The sequence below is a fragment of the Arachis hypogaea genome, chromosome 6 (assembly GCF_003086295.3).
Source record: "Arachis hypogaea cultivar Tifrunner chromosome 6, arahy.Tifrunner.gnm2.J5K5, whole genome shotgun sequence".
NCBI lineage: Eukaryota > Viridiplantae > Streptophyta > Magnoliopsida > Fabales > Fabaceae > Arachis > Arachis hypogaea.
Window position 1 is genome coordinate 112,615,445 of NC_092041.1, and position 25,051 is coordinate 112,640,495.

General features: G+C 32.1%; 2 protein-coding genes and 1 long non-coding RNA gene across 3 annotated transcripts; 2 read left to right on the forward strand and 1 right to left on the reverse strand.

The window, feature by feature from the left end:
• The first annotated feature begins 357 nt into the window (after nucleotides 1-357).
• LOC140173524 (uncharacterized) lies at nucleotides 358-3,138 on the forward strand. Its single transcript, XR_011862689.1, has 2 exons — nucleotides 358-1,897; nucleotides 2,582-3,138. It is a non-coding gene; the product is annotated as an uncharacterized lncRNA (long non-coding RNA).
• A 9,321-nt stretch (nucleotides 3,139-12,459) lies between these two features.
• On the forward strand, nucleotides 12,460-13,467 carry LOC112757836 (serine/threonine-protein phosphatase 7 long form homolog). Its single transcript, XM_025806388.1, has 3 exons — nucleotides 12,460-13,166; nucleotides 13,241-13,331; nucleotides 13,450-13,467. The coding sequence occupies exons 1-3, from the start codon at nucleotides 12,460-12,462 to the stop codon at nucleotides 13,465-13,467; spliced, it is 816 nt and encodes a 271-aa protein (XP_025662173.1).
• Nucleotides 13,468-15,148: 1,681 nt separating this feature from the next.
• Nucleotides 15,149-17,083, reverse strand: LOC112757837 (uncharacterized). The gene is made up of 4 exons (XM_025806389.1): nucleotides 16,991-17,083; nucleotides 16,674-16,907; nucleotides 16,073-16,415; nucleotides 15,149-15,972 (listed from the first exon to the last, which is right to left on the reverse strand). Exons 1-4 carry the CDS (start codon nucleotides 17,081-17,083, stop codon nucleotides 15,149-15,151), a joined length of 1,494 nt encoding a protein of 497 aa, XP_025662174.1.
• Between the last annotated feature and the right edge of the window lie 7,968 nt (nucleotides 17,084-25,051).

Here is a 25,051-nt window from a genome sequence, read left to right on the forward strand (position 1 = left end):
AAGGTTTTTGTCTTTTATGGCTGAAAAAAGCGTATCACTCAAAGTGTTGCTTAAAAAGAAAGTGTTATCTTTAATCGTTAATTTGGCTCTGATACCAAATTTTATCATTTTTACTAGTCCTTGATGTATATTGTGATTTCATTTTTATAGTTTTTAATCTTGTTTTAGTTTATAATATTTTTTTTTGCATGGATTATTGTATATAATATCTTTTATCTGTTTGTCTTTTTCTTTAATATAATTTCTTAAATCCTCAAAAACTTCTTTTATTTCTACACTTTCTGTTGTTTCTAAACACCTTCTTAATTTTTCGACTTCATTCTCCATTTTTTCTTTCAACAGTTTTAATTCTTTTAAGTCATAATATGGTTTTCCAGGCATTTATAAATTTTTTAAATTTAATTCCAACTTATTTATATTTATTCTTATTTCTATCCTTTTTATTATAAGGTCATCAATTTCGATCTGAAGGTTATTTAATTCCCTTTTATACTTTTTTATTTTACTTTTTAATTTTTCCGCCCTTTTTCTTTTTATTTTATTTTCTGGTTTTTCAATCTTTTTATGCTTCATTATTTATTTTAAAATTTCTACAAATTCTATCATCGATTCATCACTATTTTCTAGAGATTCTATTAATTTTTCTAGCTCTTCAACTTCTTTTCTTAACTTGTCATAGATTATTTTTAGAGCTTCAAATGCTCTTTGATTTATTTCAGAAAACTGTAAATAATTCAAACGATTTTCTCTTTCAAAGAGCTCTTGTTTCTTGTCTTGATAAGTTACATATATTTCTTCTTTATTTATTGTCATAATTTAGTATTTAGGGTTTCATTTAATTTTTCGACCTTTTTTGTTAATTCTTTTATTTCAGAATTTTCTTCTTTAATCTTAGATAAACTTAAAGGGCTATTAATTTTAGATTCTCTTATTAGAAAATTCGATGAGAATAATTTTCCTGATGGTTCTTTTAATAATAGACCTGGGTTTTCAATAGCTTTATATTTTGGTATTTCTGTTTTTACAATTTTCTGAAATAATTCATCAACATAAATTCTTTCTCTGTTTTTAAATATTATACTATGATGGCTATTTGTTAAAGCATAATTTATTGCATATGTAATTGAAAATGGTTCATCATCTTGGTCCATTAGATTCTTTCTGTGAAATTTATAAGCCAAACTTATAGATCTTCCAAGATTTTCAGTTGATAAAGGTATAGCATACCCAAGATGGGCATTGAATTTAACATTTACGTTTGCCAAGTTTCCATGAACAATTCCAATTATTTGATCCAATGTTGTCAGAACCGGACCGACCCGGCCGGTCGGACCGGAAAACCGGTGAACCGGTGCTATAACCGGTTCGGGCGAGACATATAACCAGACAAGGAATCAAACCGGAATGACCCGGATTGAACCGGCCGGGTTTGGTAAGAATCGGAGAACCGGCGGGTTTCATTTAACCCGGGCCGGTTCGAACCTTTTTTTTTTTTTTTCCTTTTCGCTGGAAACGACGTCGTTTCCTAATAAAAATAAAAAGAGCTGCTGCTGAAACTAACCCTAGCCTCCATCCGTCTCATACCCTCATTCACTGCATCTATCCCCTGTTTCCCCCTTTCCCTTCCCAAACGGTTACTTTGGCCATGAGAGCTGACAGCTGAGAGATAGAGAGTCTGCTACTCTGCTTCAGTTCGTCGCCGGCGCGGAGACCCAGCAGCCAGCAGCCAGCAGCTTCAGCCAGAGTTCGTGCGCCACTCACCACCGCGAAGAAGCAGTTGCCTCCTCGTCGCCTACTGCCTCCAGGTTGTCAGTCGTGAGTCGCCACCTCCTGTCTCCCTCTTCTCTGCTCTGCTCGTCCCTCCATCCCTCCAGGGTCCAGCCGTCCAGCCGTCCAGGTATGTAGTTTTAATTTTTTTTCATTTTTTGAAGTTAATTTTCAATAATTTATTACCGAACTACTACTGAATACTGATAGTTAGAAACTTAGAATTAATTGATTATTGTAGATTGATTATGTATGCTGGTTTCTGTTTGATTTCTGTTAGAATTTACCCAAATTGGTTGTTCACATATGTTTGATACTTTGATTTCTGTTTGATTTTTGTATGTTTTCAATACTTCCACATGTTTTTCTGTTTGATTTTTGTATGTTGGCATTACTTTCACATGTTTTTCTGTTTGATTTAGTACTGATAGTCAGAATTAATTGATTATTGTAGATTGATTCTGTATGTTGGCAGATGAGAACATGAATACTTCCACATGTTTTTCTGTTTGATTATCCATTGTTGTTAGATTGTTATTGTTATCTGTTATAGTGTTATATATGTTGGTTGCTGTTGTATATTATTCTTAGTAGTTAGTGGATTGTTGTTGTGGATTATTCTTGGAGATTAGTGTTATATATGTTTGCACACATAGGACACTCCTTGATCCTGTTTTTTTAAGCACTTGTTTGGCTAAGCCTTTGATTGCAGTCACATATAGCTTGAGTAAGGTGTCAGAGTTCATAGCTCCAATTAGGATTGTTACTCACAAGGGATAGAAAACAAGATTGTGATTTGGTGTGTGGAAAACAGGTGACTTGATAGTATGTCCAGAAGGAACAACTTGTAGGGAGCCATATCTATTAAGATTCAGCTCATTGTTTGCTGAGTTGCTGATGAAATAGTTTCTGTGGCTATGAATGCTCATGTCAGCATGTTCTATGGGACCACAGCGGCAGGCTTGAAGTGTTGGACCCATCTTCTTCTTCATGAATCCTCGGCCATGTTACCACATTCACATTATGTTTATTTTTAGGATTTGAGACTTAATGTTTATTAAAATGTTATTGGAGATATGTTTTTTAACTGTTAATTTTTAAGTTTTTAGTTATTTTATACGTTTTACTTATGTGGGACCGGGTTAACCGGTTCAACCAGTGACCCACCGGTTGAACCAGTAATCCAGTGACCCAGTAACCTGACCGGTTCGATCACCGGTTCGGTTCTGACAACTATGATTTGATCTATTGGGTCATCAGTAATTCTTTTGTCACAGATTGCTAAGCTTATTGGTGAATTAATTCCTTTCATATATGTTGATTTGATTAAGACTTGTATAGTACTAATATGAATCCATCCAATTTTAGATCTTTTTTGTTGATCCTTAATTTTTCCAATCTGTTTACTTAATTCTTCATCGTTTATTAAAGCTATTTCAAGTTCTCCATTGGCGGATTTTATCTTTATAGGGGCTTCAAGTTGAATTTTTCCATAGTATATTATATTTTTTCTATTAAAAACTTCTTTTAAAAGGTTCTGTTTATTAAAATTTTCATTTGATTTGAGATTTAATTCTGTTTTTAGAACAGCCTATTTTTCATTATCTAATAAAGCAGTTAATCTATAATAATCAGATTCTTCTGTTAATTCTAAACTTTCTAAATAATTCATAAATGAAAGACTAGGATGAAGATGTACCTTTCTGGAGAAAAACTTCCTTTATTTAATATATTTTACATAAGATGTTTTTATCTCCAGAGGGGAGATTGTAAATACTAACTCTAGAGGGGAGTTTAGAACTATTTTTTCCCTAAGGGGATTCTTCCTCAGACTATAGAATCGCCTCGGCAGCTTCCTCCTTGCTCTCCTAGCATATGAGTACTCTTAGCCTCCTGCTTCCTATTGTCTGATGATTCTACAATTGCCTAAGCAACCTATTTATAATGGTTGGGTCTAATGGACAATTCCCATCCTTACCCTTCTTATGACGTCATTGCTTACGTCATTTTTTATTATCTTGCACCAGCTACATTGTTGGTGCTCTATGACCTAAGCGCTTACGTCACTATGCAATAATGTTGAGAGATGCTTCAGATGTGCTGTCTTCCTCTTTCATTATGTGACCTTCAGATGCGTTGTCTTCTTCCTTTATCATGTGGGTTGATTCCGTTTTATTATTGCTTTCTTCAGATAACTCTGAGACGCATAGCTGGCACTTGTGGTCTTCTCTGTCTTTTATCAAGTAGCAGAGATTCCTCTTTATCCCTTCAGGGAGCTTTTCTAAGAGTCCAGATAAGTTGTAGAATGCTGATTCAAATTCCACTAAGAGTCTCATCTCTCTTTCTTCAATTTCATTCTTTTTACTAGACACAAGCAAAGTATTTCTACTTTTATAATTAATTCTTGTGTGAGATTCCCTTGTTATCTTTTGAGTTCTTTCGAAGACCCTTGCTAGTGTGCTGGCTAGCCTTCCTTCATGACTGTAGATTGTTAAATCTTGAACTTGATCAATTGGTTGAAAATTTCCTGGGAAGACGGACATGAATATTACTTGGTGTGCTGGAACCAAGCATTCTTCTTCTTCATTAAAAATAGGCTGACTGTTCGTAAATTTTAGGGATATATCCCTTGGATTTACGTTGTCAATCATATTTTTAAATCTCTTCACTGCATCAACGAATCCTGCAGAAAACTCACTAATAATTTTTAGATCATTAAAAATTAAAATTGTATCAATTAATCCATACTGGAAAAACTGATAGGTGTCCGATGGGGATGCGTCTGGAAATATAACCAGCTTTGTTAGCTGTTCTTTGGCAATAGGATAATATCCCAAAATTGCTCTTTTTTCTTCAGTCCAGTTCAGGACTATATTAAGGGTTTCTCTGAGATTTGATCTACAGACCCTTTTCTTTTCTTTGATTTCAGCCCTTGTAGGAATGTTTCTTATTATCCCTGTTCTCTGGGTTTAAATTGGAGCTTTATCTGCTCTTTTTAGGGTTTGCTCTGGATGAAGAGCTTCATATTCCCTGAAAGATTCCTTTGCTTCTTCCAGTGTTAAAAACCCTCCTTTATGAATTATCCTTGATTGATGTGTAAATGGTGCTGCTTTTTCCCAGGCATCATATACTCCTTTCATGGGGCCATTATAAATTACATAATATTTTTTATCTTGGGTGGATTTTTTGATAATTTCAGCAATTGTTTTATTTTCTGGAATTTTTTCACCTGATTTGTCCACCACGCTTAGCTGGCTGAGCTCTGATGGTTTTGGTTGTTGTGTTGATTTCATTGCTTCGATGGCCTTCTTGAGGGATTGGATCTGTGTCCTTATTTGCTGACAATGCTTGCATTTTTCAAGTTCTTGTTCGTATTTCTGAATTTCTTGATCTAATGCGTTGTAGACGAACTCCATTCTCTTGTTAATGTATCTGCAATAACATTTTTGTCACCCTTAATATATTCAATTTTTATTGGATATTGTAACAAAAATAATTGCCATCTTACCAATCGTCCATGATTATAATCAACTTTTAAATTATATCGTATGAAACCTGTTAGGTAACTTGAATCTGTCCTTAATGTAAATTCTCTGGGTAGTAAATCAATTTTCCATTTCTTAAGAGATTTAATTGCTGCTAGAGTTTCCTTTTCATGAGTGGTATATCTCTGTTCTGTTGGAGTAAAAGTCCCTGAAATATACCTGCAAAGTAATTCCTTTGGGGAATATTTAGAATCTAGTGATTCTTTTTCCTGTTCCAAACTTTTTATAGCTTTCTTAGCTTTTAGACATCCTGACCAGGTTATGTCTGAAGCATCTGTTTCTACTATTAAATAGTCATTTTCTTCTGGAATATAAAGTTCTGAAAGTTTTTCACACAATTCTTTAATTCTTTGAATTTGCATACTATCTTTTTCATCCCATTTCCATTCTTTTTTAGTACTTATTTTTGGAAATAAGCTTTTAGTGTATTCTGTTATATTCTTTAAAAATCCTTGATCAGAAATATAATTTATACACCCTAAAAATCTTTGTAATTGTTTTCTATCTTCTATCTTATTAGGAAATAAATTTACTTTTTCTAGGACATTTGGTTGAAGTTTTAGCTTTCCTTGAGTGGATAGAATTAATCCAAGAAACTCTATTTCTTATTTTGCTATTCTTGCTTTCTTTTTGCTAAGAACTAATCCTTTTTCTTTACATCTTTCTAAAACTATTAATAATTTTTGAAGATGATCTTCCTTATCCTGTTTTGTAAAAATTAGTATATCGTCAATGTATACTAAAACAAATTCATTTAACTCTTTTAGATTTTCTTCCATAAATCTTTGATAAATACCTGGGGCTTGTTTTAATCCGAATGGTAATACATTCCATTCGTAGAGCAACACACTTGTTGATTCCTTTGTTGGGCAAGTAAAAGCAGTTAATTTCTTCGTTTCTTCGTTTAAACGAAGTTGCCAATATCCTGATTTTGCATCAAGGGATGAAAACCAAGTTGCTCCTTTGATTTTTTCTAAAATAGAATCTTTTCTTGGAAGTTTATGAGCATCACCAATAGTTGCTTCATTCATCTTCTTATAGTTAATAACCATTCTTCGTTTTCCCCTTTTAATTTCATTATTGTTTTCGACATAAAAGGCTGGAGCCGCATGAGGACTTTTACTTAATCTTATAATTCCTTTTTCCAAAAGATCTCTACATTCTAATGAAAACTCTTCTTTATCTCTTGCGGAATAAGGAATTTTATTTGAAACATTTATCTCTTTTGTAGGATCTTTTAATTTAATACTTACTAATTCGTTATTTGTATTTTTAATATCTAAAGGATTTTCAGCACAGATTTCATCCAAAAGTTCTTCTATCTTTATTTCAAGATTATTTTTTGGGATATTTATCTGAAAGTATAGATTTAAATAACATGTTTCTAATATAGAGAATATTTTAAATTTTAAGATCTTATCTATAGTAGTAGTTGGTATTTTTATACGTTTTGATTTTTGATTTATTGAAGAATCGTGTGGAGCTTTTAAAACTATATATGTTAATTCTTGAATAAATGGATGATATAGCTTTAAAAAGTTATTTCCTATGATAAAATCCATTCCGGAATCTAACATATATATAGATGGAACAATGAACCTATAATTTTGAATAAAAATTTCAACCATTTCTGCTTTTTGGTCAATTTTATGTATTGATTTGTCAGCTATTCTAACTCTTAATGGTTTCTTTAATTTTTTCCAATCAAGTTTTATATTTGAACTAGCAAAGCATTGTGTTGCTCCAGAATCTATAAAAGCATTTATAAACTTTTCTGTTATTTTTATAGAAATAAATGTAGCATTATTACTCAGTCTCTGAGTCTGTTTCCGAGACATACTCAAAAATATAGTCTAAGTTATCATCAGATTCTTCTAATGGTTCCATGAAACAAGACTTAGCAATTTCTATTTGTTTAGTAAGATCCTTTTTATCCTTCTTTTTCGGGCATTCATTTGCATAGTGTCCTTCTTCTTGGCAATACCAACATTTACAATTTTCTTTTTTATTCGGGCAATAGTTATTTCTTTGTCTTTTGTTTTTATTATTATTTTCCTTTCTAAAATATCTCTTTTTTCTCCAGTTTGGATAGTATTTTCTTTTTCTAAAATGATATTTTCTTTTTCTTTGAAAATTTTTATTAAGACCATATTTTTGAGGTATCTCTTCATTATCCTGACAGCAAATTTTAATTATATTTGCAAATCTTTTTTGAGTTGCTTCTTGCATACAACGTTCTTTTATTTCCTCTCTTATTACAGAAGTTGCTCCACCAAAATTATTCTCAATTGTCCCTCTATTTATTTCTCTTATAAATCTTCCCATTATAAATTCGTTAGCAGGATATGGAAGTTTTGTTATATACATACTAAGATAATGATTTTTATCTTCTTCTTTTAATTTGTAATAATGTATTCTATATTCACATATATAAGATTCCACATTACATAAATCATATATCTGAATATTAGCTAAATGGTTTTTTGCTTCTTGATATTCTTTATTATAGACTTCTTGTCTATGATCTATAATATTTTTTCCAAAAAATTCTTTATATAGAATCATCATTATGTATAGTATTTTATCATAAGCTGATGTTTTTGTTTCTAATTCTTCTATTACTTGGTTTTCTATTGATGTCATATAATCTCTTATAGTTCCTTTAGTATGAAACCCTATGTAGTTCCAAATGTCTCTTCCAGACAATTCACTAAGTTTTGGATTAGTAAAGGCTTCTAATAAGAAGGAATTCAACCAGTTTTCGAAAATTTCTTTTTCATTCTTTTTACAGTCTAGATCGAGCATTCTATCTCCTTCCATTTCCTGGATTTTAGGAACGTATTTTGATGGTATTTTTGTATATTTTGAATCTTTATTTATAAACCCTTTTTTAAAAGCATAATTATCAAAACCTGTTTCCCATTTAAATTGAGATTGATTATCCTTAGATGTTCCAGCTTCATTTTTTACTTGTATTGGAATTGCTGGTTCTTCATCACTTGAATAATCTAGGATGTGTTCTTCATTTTCTATATTTTCAGGGTTTACTAATTCTTCTTCTATTTGAAAACCATGTTCCATAATATTATTTTCTTGAGCCATCTTTAATTGTTTAAAAAGCATTGTAACTTCTTCTAATTTTTCTTCAATATTCATAATTTTAGTGGTGGTTTTACTTTTAAATCTGTTATGTTGATTATATTGTGAAATTTTTCTTCTTTGGGATTCTCTTTTTCCTTATTTCTTTGAAATTTTATAGATACTAATATTTCTTCAAGCATGTCTACTATCGAATTTAATTGTGGGTTAAAGGTATGATAAAGATGTGGTGAATCATTTCCATGGTAACATTTTTTAGAAATTCCATGTGAAAAATAAGTTTTTTCAGGTTTTTGAAGTCCTTCAATAAAACTTATAGTAAAATAAAGATTTTGAGAAAAATCATTTTGTATTGATTTTAAGAATTCGGTGTCATTACAGTTGACATTAGTTAAAATCATTAATTTTTGATCTATTAATTTTGACAACTTAATTATTTCTTCTCTTAAATCTTCTAATTTACTTTTTTCCATTAGGTGACGCTTTTCTTTTTGAAGAGTTACGGTTTTAAGTAAAAAGTGTGGCTTTAGAGTGTGTGGTTAAGATTTTGCCACATAGACAAATCTTTAAAATTGCATCTGTACCTTAAAAATGTCCTAAAGACAAATATTTATAATTCATTATTGGTTAAAGAATTTGTAAGGAATCTAACTTAGCTTGAAGGGACTAAAAAGACGATTTCTACAATAATGGTAAGCTTTTGGTTGGGTAAATAACTTAATTAAATTATTTTTGAAAAAATAATTTAAACAATAAATATTTATATTAAAAGTAATTTATAAATAAGTTATTTTGTATTTAGTTTTTTAGTTCTAAAATTACTTATTTTAAGAGAAAAGTGATAAAAAAAATTTATTACGAGAGAAGTTATTTTTTTTTTAATTTTTTCTTAAGCACCAAAATAACTTTTTAAAAAATTATAATTTTGCTTTAAAAATTATACCACATTAATATTATACTTTTTTATAAATTAAAAAAAAAATCACTTATAAACCTATCCGAACGGACCTAAATATATAAACAATGCTTATATGCTTGTTACAGCTCATTTATATATCTATAATGATTAATGAATTTATATATATATGGGTTGCGATTAATTGACATAAGAGTAACTCCAATAAATGTTATACGTTGTTTAGTAACTTTTTATTCGTCTAACTTATTTTTCCCCTAAAAAAATAACCATTGTATTAAAATTTTATATATTATACATTATCGCTAAAATCTTTCATGTCAATCTAAAATCGTTTGGTATATTTTGTACATATTTAAAAATCAGCATCATATATATATTCCTTCAAGATATATATTACATAAACAAAGGATTATTCAATTACATGATTATTGATGTTCAATTCCAATGAAATTTGGTATAAACAAATTTTATATATTCATTGGAAAATATCTATCTTCAACTTCGTAAACTTTTGTGTTTTCATTAGAATTCTGCAACTTTTTGTTTCAATTTTTTTTTTATCTTAACAATAAATATAAAAACTTTTAAAAGATAATATAACTAGTCACCAAAAAAATATATATATAACTTTATAAATAAGAGTGTCAAAAATATCTAGAAGGTGGGAACCCCGCCGGGACCGCCCCGAATGGAGCCCAATGATAAAAAAATTTTTCCGTGGGGATGAGAATAGGAAGCAAAATTTTTTCGAGACAGGCGCAGGACCCGAGCGGGGATCTCCGCCCCATTCCCATAATTTTCCAAATTTTTTAACTTACTTAATAGTCCTTACTTTATTTTTAATATAGGAATTTTTTTAGTAATTTCACTCGTTGAAAAACTCTAACCCTATTGTTCAAGATTTTATTTTATGAACTATGATTTGTTATGTTATATTTCTGGACTTATAATATTAGATAAGATATGTTTGTGTGTTTGTAATAATATTTTGTAGTTTGTTTTTTGATTTTTTTGATATTTTTTATTATAATTTTCATATGAATGTTAAACATAAAGAGATGGAGAATAGGGCCCGCAAAAAGTACGGAAAACGCAAAAAATGGGGATGGAGACAATTATTCCCTCATGGCGGAGAATAGAGCGAAAACAGAAATTAATTCTAGGAGTGAGGACGGAGAGCAAAAAGGCATCCCTCGCTCCTATCCCGCCCCACCCCATTGACATCTCTATTTATAAATAATAATACATAAATTTTATGTTTTTTTTTCCTTCCTTCTTTTGTTTCTCCCTCTAAAAAAAATGAAACACTATAAAAAATTAAAAATGCAAGAAGAGGAGGGATTCACACCCGTTTTATTTGAGTGGTATATTTGTTAGACCATTCAGTAACTGGACAAACTTAATTAAATTTATTTACCAAAATGCTTGTACTTGTGGCAATACCATTAAGGCATTAATAATATATTGGCTGCAAATTACAACAAACAAAATTTCAAGATCATAGAGATCAATTAATTTGAAATATAAGAGTATTGATGTCAACTTATTGCTCCTTCCCATCCCATGGAAGGAATTTAGATTTTTGTATTTAACTGAACAAAATTATCCTTCCTATTGACGCTTTTTAATTTACATATTGGTGCATGGATGGTGTAGTACTTTAGTATGGGAGTGGGAAGTGCTTCACAAAATTGTGGTGTTAGTCTCGGACCCTCCGAGTGCCAAGCAGAACACGCACGGTCCGAGAGGTGTGGATTTCGTTCACTGAAGCTTGCAACTCGGACCCTCCGAGATCGATGCAGCACACGGACCGTCCGATTACCTCTCCACCCATTGCACGGTCCGAGTTCCTCACCAAGTTGACACGCGTCGCGCTCATACTTAACCCTGAACGGTGCCCCTGAAACCCAACAAAGACCCCTCAACACCCTCTCTCACCATCCGATTACCATTTACTCTCTCACATTTCACTCTCAACTTCAATCACCTTCTTCATCCTTTCTCTTTGGCTGCTTTGCATGGTGGAGGAGCTCTAATCATGCCAAAAAAATATAAAGTTAAAGATGTTGATCGATTTGAGCTTCACATTATTCATTATCTCAATGATATCGATTATGTAAGTTTTTTTAAAATTTTTTTAAATTTTATAAATTTAGTATGTTTATATTTATTAATATTATAAATTTAATTATTATGGCTGTTGTGAAAAATGCAATCAAAGAAAATAAATAGAATGATTACTACTAAATTTTCAGTATTTGTTAGATTTTTAAAAAAATGTTTTACAGATTTTTAATTATAAATATTATTATGAGAAAATTAATATTGAAAATTTAATTATTATGGCTGTTGTGAAAAATGAAATTAAAGAAAATAAATAGAATGATTATTACTAATTTTTCAATATTTGTTAGATTTTTCAAAAAATTTTTTACAGATTTTTAATTATAAATATTATTATAAGAAATTTTTTATTATTATTGTTGTTAGTTAGTTTTTCCGCCTGTAATAGAAAAAGAGAAGTGAAGTAAACAGAGTGATTTTAGTAGAGAATGTAATTTTTGTTTAAATTTTTAATTAAATTTTAGGATAATTATGTGTGAGGAACGTAGGTTCATTTTTAAATGTTATTTTAAAAAATTAAATATAACTGTTATTGATGAAGTTGATGTTAATGTTATTGTTATTGTGAGATAGTGTTATTGTTGAATGATTAGTAGGATTATTGTAGGCATGTTAGCTTTTTTGTTATGAGAATATTTAAATTTTTTTAATTGTAGTAATTAGTATTAGCAAGTTACTTATTGGTACCGTTGTTAGAATATGAATGATGGCATATACTGATTAGAAAAATTTTTTTATTGTTGAGAAAAAAATGTTTAACAAATGAGTCATTAATATTAGATATTATTGTAGATGTTGTAATATGGTTGAGAATTTTGATTAGGAATATATGTATTAGTAATGATTTTTATTTGCAGTTATAAATAATTTTAAGGATTAATTAAATAATTTTAGAAGTTAGAATAATTAGTTATATAAGGATTCAGTAAAATGATTGATGATAGTAAGGTAGTAAATTTTTTTATCTGACTAGTAATTTGTTAATTTTTTTTGTAGAAATCAAGAATGTTGATATGTAACCACCCAATTCTTCCGGATCGGTACAACGATAGGGTGGAGGAGCATTTAAGAATTACCGGTTTCTATCATGTATCTCAGATTGGGATAGTGCAGTGTCAGAAAGCATTGGTAAATGCTCTAATCGAACGTTGGCACCCTGACACACATACGTTTCACCTTCCCATTGGTAAATGTTCCGTGACTCTTGAAGATGTGGCTCTAATTCTTGGTCTTCCCACAGATGGTCTTCCAGTTACAGGGATGACAATGAGTAGTTTTGAAGCCATGGAGGTGGAGTGTTTGCTTCAATTTGGCGTTGCACCGCGTAAGGAGCACTGTAGATCTAGCTGCATAAAACTCACCTGGCTGCGGAATCTAAAAGAGAATTTAGAATTGAACGATGAAATCAGTATACAAAGGTATGTGAGGTGCCACATTATGTTGCTGATTGGGATGATCTTGTTTGGGGATAAGTCTGGGGCAGGCGTGCACTGGAAGTTTCTACCCTTGCTTCGTGATTTTGTCAATATTGGACAGTATAGCTGGGGTTCGGCATGCCTAGCACACCTTTACAGGGCGTTATGCAGGGCATCTCGCTATAACTGTAAGGAAATAGATGGTCCACTGACACTTCTGCTCGGTTGGGCTTGGATCCGACTGCCATATCTATCACCGCTTCCTAGAGAACCCCGCAGCTTTTCACTAGCAAATAGGTAATATTATGTTACAATGTACCCGTTTATTGATATTTAAAAATCAGTTGAGCTAATTGAAAACATCATATTAGGTGGCGTAACTGGGAGCGTGGTGACCGACGATATAGATATCTGAAGCTAGCTCACTTTAGGAAAGTCTTTGATGAACTTCAGGAAGGCCAGGTGCGTTTTAATTAAAGAAGTATTAATTTTGGGTTTAGGGTCTTCAACAAAAATATGATACATTGTTATTGTTATTTGAATTGTGGGTTGTAATCATGAGTTTCTTGAATTTTTCCAGTTTGTCTGGGTTGCTTAAGATATGGATCGTGTGGATCCGAACATAATTCCTCCGGAAATCTACATGCAATCGGTTGTATGGAGCGCTACAGTTCCATTGGTGTCCTTTGAGTGTATCGAGTGGCATGTCACCGATAGGGTAAGGCGACAGTTCGGTTTCGTTCAGGGAGTACCTAATCAGGAGCAGAATCTGGATAAGGCGCATGGGGAGGTTCTTACTGGTCCTAAGAATCTGAACTGGGCCACGGCACCAAGTCATTCAATTTGGGTTATGCATTGGACAAACAGGTATCACTACGTTCTTTCTGAGCTTCCCATCCCTTCACAGCATCCATTGGATACTTACATGAACTGGTACCGATCAAAATTTGGGAACCGCTTAGCCTTGTCAAATCTTGTAGGTGAAGAGGATGCGGGTAATGAGGATATGGATGAGGGTAATCAGGATACCGATGAAGGTAGTCAGGATATGGATGAGGACAATGAAGAACATGAGCCACATATATCACCTCCAAATCCGCTTCCACAAGAACAACCTCAGTCCTCAAACCAGTTTGTACCTCATACACAGTTCACCCCATCATTTCCAATGCACCAACAATATCGGGGTATGTCACAGTTTGAAACAGGCGAATGAGGTTCTTTTAGCCAGTTGCTTGGGTTCATGGCTGCAGATGCCGCACAATCACAATATGGCCATCAACCTGAGTTCATGCCAGGCAGGTATTCGTTGGATGCGAGGTATCCAGGCCATACCTCTTCCGTTGCTTCCGGGGGGTTCGTATCTGTTGATGACTCAAGTAGGAGTGAGGGTGGACGAGGTGTTCTCAATAGTCAAAATCCTAACCGTCTTAACATGAGACTCATTGAGGAAGACACTAACACACTCGAGCAAGAAACCGATGCTTATCTAGTAGACGACCCGGATGTCGAGGGCGATGGTGAGGATGATGAAATTGAGGAGTTCGATGAGGATGAAGAATCTCGTAACGATGGTATTATGTTAACTATTTTGCTTTACATATACGATAAGTTATTTTTTTGGTTCTCATACATGGCATCTTTGACTTGGTTATCCTTCTTGATTTGTGGTATCTATGTTGGTAATGAATATGTAATGTGCTGCATATACTTGTTTATTCAAAATTGTATACAGGTCAGGCGGACACTCCGGAGGACAACGTCAAAGGTTACAATCTGAGGATTGATCCGCCACGTCGGAGTGCTAATCGCTTCACTCCTTCTGTCTTCAAGAAAGCGGCCAAGAAATGCAAGAACTTTGTGAAGGATGTAAAGTGGGCAATGAAAAAGTAATTGTGGAGTTATGTTTAGGGTAATTTGTATGTGTTGGACTTTGTATTGAGTAATTTGTATGTGTTGGATTTTTCATTGAGTAATTTGTATGTGTTGGACATTATGTATTAATGACTTGGACTATGGTAAGATTATATTGTATGTTTATTATCACATAGTTGTAATGAACTTTTTGATGTATTAACCATCTGGAGTATGTAATAATGTTTCATAAAATACTAATATGTTCATACAGATATTGATGTATTAACCATCATATTATATAATGCAACAGATATGTGATAATACTAGATTGTCATAATTTATAAGGTTACATATAGCAGGTCATGTTAACTCAGATTGCTCAATCAGGTTACATTATACAAGATCATCTTAAAACTATGAACCTAGGGGGCATCTCTGTTGGTATTTGAACCAGCTGACTGACGGCATCTGCTACGACTATGTCCCTCAGCCCCACATAGCGTACATCGCCTGGGACGATGTAACATCCGCGTGTCCATCTCATTCAAAAAGCGGGTCATCCTGGGGCGACCTTTCGTGACCCGTCTTAGGTACGGATTTGGTATGAACCGAGGTCCGTTATAAGCAGGCCATGTGATAGGATTACCTAGTGGCATAAACCTAGCTCGGTACACCCGCCGAACTTGGTCCATCTTATACACATCATTCACGTATAGTTGCCAATCCAGTCGTTGGTTGGCACAACATGCGAACACATGTCTGCAGGGGATCCGGTCCACCTGAAACTCACCACAGTCACATCGAAGGCCACGTAGATCGACTGCAAACTCCAGCCTGCTTGGCATCTCACGAACCTCAAAGACCTCATTCTGGCGGTCAAAGCAACTAACTTGGATGTTTCCTGATGCAAGTTGGTTTGCATGCAACTTCGATGTCACGATATCAGAAAACACATGGCCAGCATTGATCCGGGCTTCCGCCTCTGCTCTTTTCCGGGTGAACAACTCGTTTAGTCTGTAGAATGTTGCCTTCACAAGAGCAGTAATGGGAAGATTGCGTGCACCCTTCAAAACTGAATTGATGCACTCCACTAGATTCGTCGTCATGTGACCCCATCGGTACCCATCATCAAAGGCCAATGCGTACTGTTCGCGAGGAATTCGGTTTAACCAGTTTGTGTACGCCTCGCCACGTTCCCGTAACCGCTGGTAACGCACTTCGTACTCCCGCACCGTCCTCGAATATCCTGGTAGATGTCGACAAATAGAAAGAAAACTAATCGTTTTCAATAGAATTATTTAAGGAAGAATCTATTAATAATTTGATTAAATTTACTAAATGCTTACCAATGTTGACGATCAATTTTTGGAGGTACGGGGCCTTGAACTTTCTCAGAAAATTTGACTCTATATGTCTGATGCAAAACATATGAAAAGCTCTAGGCGGTGACCAAGCTCCGTTACTGCGTTCCACAGCTGCATTGATGGACTCGTGCCTGTCGGATATTAGACCGACACGATCCCGAGTTACAACATATTGACGCAGGTTACTAAGAAAAAAATGCCATGCATCAGAAGTCTCTCCCTCCACAATAGCAAACGCAATTGGGACGATATTGTTGTTGTCATCCTGTGAAACTGCCACAAGCAGACAACCCTTATACTTTCCGTACAAGTGAGTCCCATCCACCTGGACAATTGGCTTACAATGTCTGAATGCCCTAATACAAGGGTAATAACTCCAAAATACACGATGCAGTACCCGAATATCAGCCACCAAGTCATCGCCTTGATATGCAGGCATAGTCTCAAAATGGACAACAGCAGATGGCTCCTTGTGACACATGGCCTCAAACCATATAGGCAACGCCTCATAAGAGGCTTCCCAACCTCCAAATATTTTTTCTACTGCCCTTTGCTTAGCCAACCATGCTTTCCGGTAGCTCACGGTGTAGTTGAACTTCGATTGCACTTCTGCTATAACCGATTTTACCTTCAAGGAGGGGTCAGCCTCAACCAGTGGCTTTATTGCTTCTGCAATTGTGATAGAATCCAGTTTCGAATGATCCTGTGAAATGGTGGCTCTGGTACAGGTGTGGCTACCATTATACCTCCTTATAACCCAACAGTACTTCCTGCTGATCAAGCTAACCTTGATAACCCAATCACACCCTGACCCATACTGTGTACACTTGGCATAAAATGTCAACGGCTCAGACTCATACACCCGGTAGTCTACGCTTGTCGTATCGTATACTCTTTTACCGCCTTAATAACAGCTTCTCTGGAACTGAACTCCATACCAATGGCAAATTCACCATCTGCGACAATAGGAACTTCTGCTGCGACAGCCACCATTGGAAAAAATTTCATTAATACACAGGTATTTCAAAACCGATTCTAAAGGTAAATCAAATTTCACTGCATCCAGTATGCTATAACTCCAGACTTTGCAACATGTTATTATGTCACTCTAAACAAAATAAGAACATAAGCAGCAAATATAAAAAATAGAGCGGACCGACCGGTTCAACCGGCAAACCAAACAAACTGGACCGATCCGGTTCAGTTCACGGAGTTTGAACCGTACAACGGGTCGAACCTGTGCAAATAATAATGTCCACAAACTCACGCATTTTGTCATAACCATATTATAGAGAATTTAAATATTATTTTTTAATAAATACTAGTAGTATATAATAGTTAAAAAAGTCAATTTTCTATTAGTGGTAAATATTGTAATAACCCGGTTCTATCCTGACAACAACTACATTCAACTAATTAATGGTAAATAAAAAGTAAATTATTCATAACTCAATCAATGTCTAACCAAAAAAATCTTTGTACCACGATTACTTTACCTGCAGTCATATATTCCGGATATTCCGGAACATGCATGGCTTCCAAGTCCAACACTCGCATGAATGATGGCTCCTCAAACGGCACTTCGTTTGCGAGTGCATTTGCCACTTCTGTCACATCTGGGGCCATGGTTCCGTCACCTTGATCTTCATCTCCATCTGGACCAACAAATTCGTAGTTGCTTTCGAACTCTTCTTCACTGTCACTATTATAATCTTCCCGTAGAATATTCCGGTCAGCCTCATATTGTTCAAACTCAACATACAACTCGATGAACGAGATCTGAGACTGGTTTTCAATATACATTGAAAACATCTCCTGCATGCTCGCTTCGTCCGTCACATATTTGGTTTGATACTGGATGAATCCACCAAACACCGGTACGGGATATCTGTATAGGATACAGGATATCTTTCTTGCCCGCTCAGAATTAATCTTTTCGCAGATTACACCTTTGAGTTCTTCAAATGAGATAATAAAAGGAATAATAAGATCTAATGGGTTTTCACAAATAAATTTTACTCCTTCACTCGTTTGTAACAAAATCTGACCAAAATAGTATATTTTTAGCAATACTCTGTCACTCATTTTTTTCACTCAACAAAAAGTAAGCATAAACTTATCCTTAGCAACTAGACTTTCAAAATCAAAACTGAAACTCACCAAGATAGAAGAAGAGAGGAAGCAACCGTTCAACAAGGAAGAAGACGGAACTAAGCTCCCACCAGTACACTTCACTCTTTTATATCAGCATGCTTAACGAACTCGAACCCTTCGACTAGGTTAAACTGAACCCAAAAAAAAAAAAATGTTTAAGAACTCGGACCATCCGAGTTCCTCTTAGCCCTTCCACAAAACGGAGGATCCGAGTTCATTGTGCCTCAAACTTATAATTATCTAAAATCGTAGGGTCCGAGTTCTTTGATTCCTTTAGCTACTAAAGAAATCGTAGGGTACGATTTCAATTACCCCAAATTTTTCTCCTCCAATGCAAATCGGACCGTACGATTTGTTATTCAAAAATTAAATCCAAAGAACTCACACGGTCCGAGTTTCTCAATATCACACTGACAACAAAATTGTCCCACATATTTGTCCAATATTAAACTTGAAAGCGCATTAAATGAATGAAGAAAAATACGACAAGCATACCAATTACCGACTTCAAAATTTGAAAATGGAAAAAAATCTTTCATAAGATACCGTAGATACGTGTATAACCAACATTACAATACAAATTTGACGGTGCTTCCTTTTGTTTTATTCACAATGTTTCATATCTCAAAAGTTTATGGTTAATTGTGCTGAATATTATTTGGATAGTACTTACACATTAAAAAAGTATTTTTTCTCTTTTAAATTTAAAAATTATTTAAATAAAATTATAAAAATAACTAAAAATACGATATTATCATCATCTTTTTATTTCGAATTTTTAATGTCTTAAATTTATTATTTTTAATAATGAGAGGTATATTTATAGAAATTCTTACACTCAACTTAACATAAACTAAGAAAAGAATTAAAATAAAAATCATACATGAATACATGTATTTAGTATATATATTTTGAGATTGTGATATTATAAACTTTTCTTTTTATATCATTTTGAGACTATGAGATACATTTTAAGTTCAATTAATCTAGAAGAATAAATTGTTCTTTTTTCATGAGTTGTTTGATGTTTTAATTTGTTGTGGTATCATATATTTAATCATGACAAATCTATAATTTATGATAATTTTTAGATTGAAAGAATGAAATTATCAACTTAATTAACTTGTACTTATTTTTTAAAAATACATATTTTTATGAACTTTTTTTTAAATTGTACTTAATTGATTGAAACATATTTGTTAGGTCTTTAGAATCTTTAAATTAATTTCATTTTTTTTATTCGATATCTTGATATGTTTGTTTAAGGTTTTAGAGGTAAGAATGATTTAGAAAGATCGAAAAAAATCATGCAAAAATAAAAATGTCGTGAAAAAATAAAAAATTGTTAAAGTTGGATATGGTACGTACGCATCCATGATGCGTACGTTAATCACATTTTCCTAGATACATATATAATTAGAGAAAGTATGGGGAGCTAATGGAATATTTGTACAATACGTATAATGGAGGTTTAGGGAGTATTAGAGATATAACTATTAGTGTTACCTTTTTTCATTAGTGTAAGCTTTTGGGATGAGTGGTATCATGACATGGTATAAGAGTTCTAGATCCAAAAGGTCAAGAGTTCGATCTTTGGTAAACCCCAAAATCAGTTTATGCTTTTGGGATGAGTATGTTTGTAATTCATATAGCCATTGTACACATTGTACAAATAAGTCATTGGCTCCCTAGCAGAACTCAATTAATTAATAATGTCATTCGTAATGTTTTTCTTTTGAGAAAGACTTTTTTTGAGTTTTAGATCTCAACCCAATTGTTTCATCATTCTCGCTGAAATTTTTTATTTTACTTACCTTTCTTATAAAGTCTAAATTCTAACCATAACTTCTATCAGTCATAAGTTACCACCTTGATTTATGAGTTTATAAATCGAAGTTTTTAATCAAATTTTACATATTATAATTTATAATTCTAGCTTCATGAGTTGACGTTTTTATTCCTTAAATGTCAGATTGATTGACCTCCAAATTTGGTATGTCCTTTTTTTTAGAAAGACTTTTGAATTTCAAATCTCAACCAAAAGTATTTTTTTTTTAAGGTGTTTAATTAAAGTTTTTAATGTCATTTTTTATTAATAGAGAACAAATTTTCATCTTCCAACTTTGTAAATTTAATCTCTATAACATCAAGTAGTGTTTTTTGTGATAATTTTTTAAAAAATTCCAATCGTTATTTAATTAATCTAATAATTATAAGCATTTGAAGCATATATAGTGATATGTAAAGTAGTAATTTCTATGAGAGAATGTGCTCATTTATTAAATCAAATCAATGTATTTTAAACACATTTATTATTCATATACATTTATTTTTTAATGCACTAAATAAAAAAAAACTAAAGTTAAGATTTTATTATTTTTATCAGTTATCATCAATTCGTTTATAAAATCCTTTTTCTGGGTAATTTTTATTTATAAAATCTTAAAAATTATATAGGCCCTTTTTATCTATTAGTTTTTTATTTTGGGCTGATCTATCAATTGGTTTCATGCCATTGATTTATTACATAGTATTTTGCCAGCAATATTCACCCATGGTGAGTGGCCATTGTTTTCAAGGTCTAAAAACTGTAAGCAAAATGCATTTAATTTCCAAAATATTTTTTGGTATTATACAGGGCTAATGCCCAAAGAAACAGACTAAGAACACACTACACGGGATAAGGTAGTCCCTAAAACATGCAAAAAAAGATCTTACAAAAGAGTCCATTTTATGGCCTAGAAACTTAGTTTGAAGCCCATTTAGATAAGACCAAAACCGCTCATTCAGACAAGGCACAATAATTTCTTCTCTATCATTTAACTGTTTCAAACATAACTGTACAGGACCAAAAAAGGAAACAAACTAAAAAACAAAGTGCGAGGTGTGCGTTACAAATTTCCTGGTAGAGGTGAGCACGAGTAGCGGGTACTTGATTATCCGTTCGAAATCGAACCGAACCAATTAAATTAGTTCTGAAACTAATAGATAATCGGTTTAAATCCGAACCAAACTTATGGTTTTTTTTAGTGATTGGTTCGGGTATCGATTTTAGAGGTGCGGAACCCGAATCAACCAACGAACCCGATTATATATTAATTAAATAAAAAAATAAAAAAATATATATGGTTTTTTTATTAGACAATGATTATTCATTATTAATATATTTAGATTTTAATGAGTTTAATTTTTAATGTATTTGGTGTTTAACATGTTTGGATTATTTCTATTGATGTTACATGTTTATTGTACTTGTTGAATTTTAAAGATAAAAATTTGGTTTTTTTTATGAATTTCAAAGTCATCGGGTATCCAATTATCCGAACAGAACTAATCCGTTCTTAATCGGTTTGGTTTGATTCGGGTACATATACAAAAAAATACAAATCTGAACCAAACCTAACCAATTACATTTTGATCGGTTCGCTTCTAATTTTACTATAAACCGAACCAAACCGACCCGTGCTCACCCCTAATCCCTAGGACTGATAGTCCAAAACTCAAAATAATCCAACAGATAACTGGTGTGTCAAATTCTTTTTTCCTCGCCAATGAGCCTTAGTTCACACAGCATTCTGCTCCCCCTCTGTCTCAAAGGTCTCGGACTCAACTCCTACCAACTAAAACCGAGAAGAAAAAATTGGTAAATATGTGAAGAGTGTGTGGGTGTGTATTGTATCTAGGATTGTGAGTTGTCTAATTCATTTGAGGTACCTAGAATTGGGGATTGTTTAATCCACCTGACCAAAAAAAAAAAATCTTTTTTCCTCCTCTACCTCAGTGCCTCCTAACCGTGAGAAGTCAAAAATTAATTCGTCGTAAATCGAAATTTTATTTAATAATTTATTATTGACTGACTGCATACACAAAACTGATTCGAACCACTAACACTTATTTAAGTGGATTAATAAATTAACTGTTAGACTAACTCAAATTAATTCTAGTGTGTTAATTTAGTCATTAATAATCTAACAACGGACAATTATTTTTAATAAAAACACAATAACAATAATAAAAGAAGAATAAATGACCATTTGTACCCATAAAAGATGAAAACGCCGACATATGTATCCATATTAAATCGAAACTAAACTTGTAACCACGCAAGATGTTCTCTGTGTGACAAAAGTACTCTGTCTTTGGAGGGTTGGAGTGCCACGTAGGATACTTTTGTCACACGGAAGGCATCTTGCATGGGTACAAATTTAGTTTTGATCTAGTGTGAGTACATATATCAGTGTTTTTATTTTTTATGGATACAAATGGTCATTTATTCGTAAAAGAATAACCTTAAAGAAAAAAATATGCAAAAAAAAAATTCAAAAAGTATATATAATTCGCACATATTTTATATAAATAACTTTTTGTAAGTTTAAATTAATTTAATTAAATTTAATTGACAAAAATATTTAAATTTGTGAAATTCTAAGTGTAATAGTGTATAATATATTAATATGAAAATCATTGTCATATCAATTCAAACTTGCTTCTTATAATGCCATGGCCCATGTCCTAAATAGCACGGGCGGTCAAATGCCACCCGAAAAAAATTGTATCACATTTTCATTAAAATTTTAATGTATATTATTTTTTCTCTTTCATTACAAAACAGCCCCTTCACAAAAGTTAAGCAATTTTTATAAATTTTAATTTTATTAAATTTGTTTATACAATCATAAAATTACAATTTTTTTTTATAATAACTCTTAAGTAGAGATAGAAATGACTTACGCTACCCGACAAAAGTTTATAATTCTGTTTATTTTAGGCTTGATTTAGTTTGATCCATTTTATTAAACATGACAGCTTTAAATTTTTTATAAAATCTATTAATTAAAAGATCAGGTTATAGATTTTAAATTTTTTTTTGTGTATTGATTGAGCCGACTTGTCAAAATACTTTTTGGTAATAATAAATTATTCTTAATTTAAACTTTTAACTATTCACCTATATTAAACGTAAAATTAAACTAAAAAAAAAATAATAGTCAAAATTAGTTAAGATTGTAATTTTTTTGTTCAAATAAAAATTTTATAGATTGTAAATATGATTATGATATGTGACTAATGATTAATATATAAATGAATAAAATTCTACATTCAAGTAAAATACTTAACCAAATATAACCAAGTTGTTATAACCGCTTTTCAAATCACGCGCATCTTTCTTCTTAGCTGTTTTTTCTTCTCCTTCCTTTTTTTCTCTTTCGTTATCATCGTCACCATCACCATTACTATATTCTCCTCCTCATCTTTTTTTTTTTCATTTGATTTCTTCTTTTCATTCATTTTCCTCCTCCTCGTTCTCCATCATCATCATCATTATCGTTATCATTATATTGTCATTCATCTTTTTTATCGTTATCGCCGTTCTTATTATCGCTATCATTGAATTTTTGTCATATTAATGATGTTACCTTATTCAAAATTAATTTAGATGGGTTTTTATTCATGATTCAGTCTTGTTTGTATGCTTATTTTTTAACTGAGTTTGTGTGTCGCACTCATCAAGTAATTTTAGTATAAAAACTAAGAAAATTATGTGTATTTGTTAAAAAATTTCAGTGTATTTTTATTCTAATAAGTTTTGCATAATTTAAAACTCATCAGCACAACGATGAGGGGTCTAACCCTTTCTTCTTCAAGTTGAGGGAGAATATTATCTACAACCCAACCAAAAAAAATACACAATTTAGCCGATTATTCCTGCACATTAATTGTTAATGAGATGTCACAGTACTAAAGTGTAAATCATTCTATAACTACTTGCGATAGGCCATGATAAATTACTCTAGCTATTGCAACTGCTTCTTCTTCTTCTTCATCTTCTTTTTTTTTTCTTATTCATCTTTTCCTTTTTGTTTTTCCTTCTCAAGTTTTTTCTTATTTTACTCTCTTAATAAGAATAAAAACAATGAACCTGCATTTCTTCAATTAAAAGAAAGAAGGAAATAAAAAAAAAAGAAAAAAATACATCATTAAAGAAAATATTTTGTGCTTTTGTAACAAAATTTCAGTGTAAAAACAAAAAAAAATTATATGTATTTGTTAATAAATTTTGGTGTATTTTTATTCTGATAAGTTTTGCATAATTCAAAACTCTTTTTCTTCCTCCTCATCATCTTCTACTTCTTCTTTTTCATCATCATCTTTTTTTTGTATTCATCTTTTTCTTCTTATCTCACCTTCTTAAGTTTCTTCTTGTTTTATTCTCTTAAGTCTTAACAAAAATAAAAAAAATCAAATAATAAAGTAAAAGAAACTCATAATGCTGCAAAATTATTAGGAAGATAATGAATATACATTCATTCAACTAAAAAAAAGAAAAAAAATGTAACATTCAAAAAAAGACATTTTTGTACTTTTGTAGCAAAATGTTGGTATAAAAAATAAGAAATTTATGTGTATTTGTTAAGAAATTTCAGTGTATTTTTATTCTGATAAGTTATATATAATTCGAAACTCTTCCTTTTCCTCCTCGTCATATTCTGCTGCTGCTTCTTCTTATTTCAATTTCTCATAATTCTTTTTGTTTGACTCTCTTAAGAGGAATAAAATAAAAAAATGTTAAAAAATTACTAGGAAGAAAAGGAGGAAAAGAAAAAACACAGCAACAATAATAACAATAAAAGAACGACGATGGAGAAAAAATACGCGAATAAGAAGAAGGAACACGACTAAGAAGAAGGAAGAACACGAATAAGAAGAAGGAAGAACTCGAAGAAGAAGAATGATGCAAAGATAAAGAAGAATATGTTTGCATTAGTGAATTGCACATGTGTACATGCTGCGTGTAATGAAAGTAGT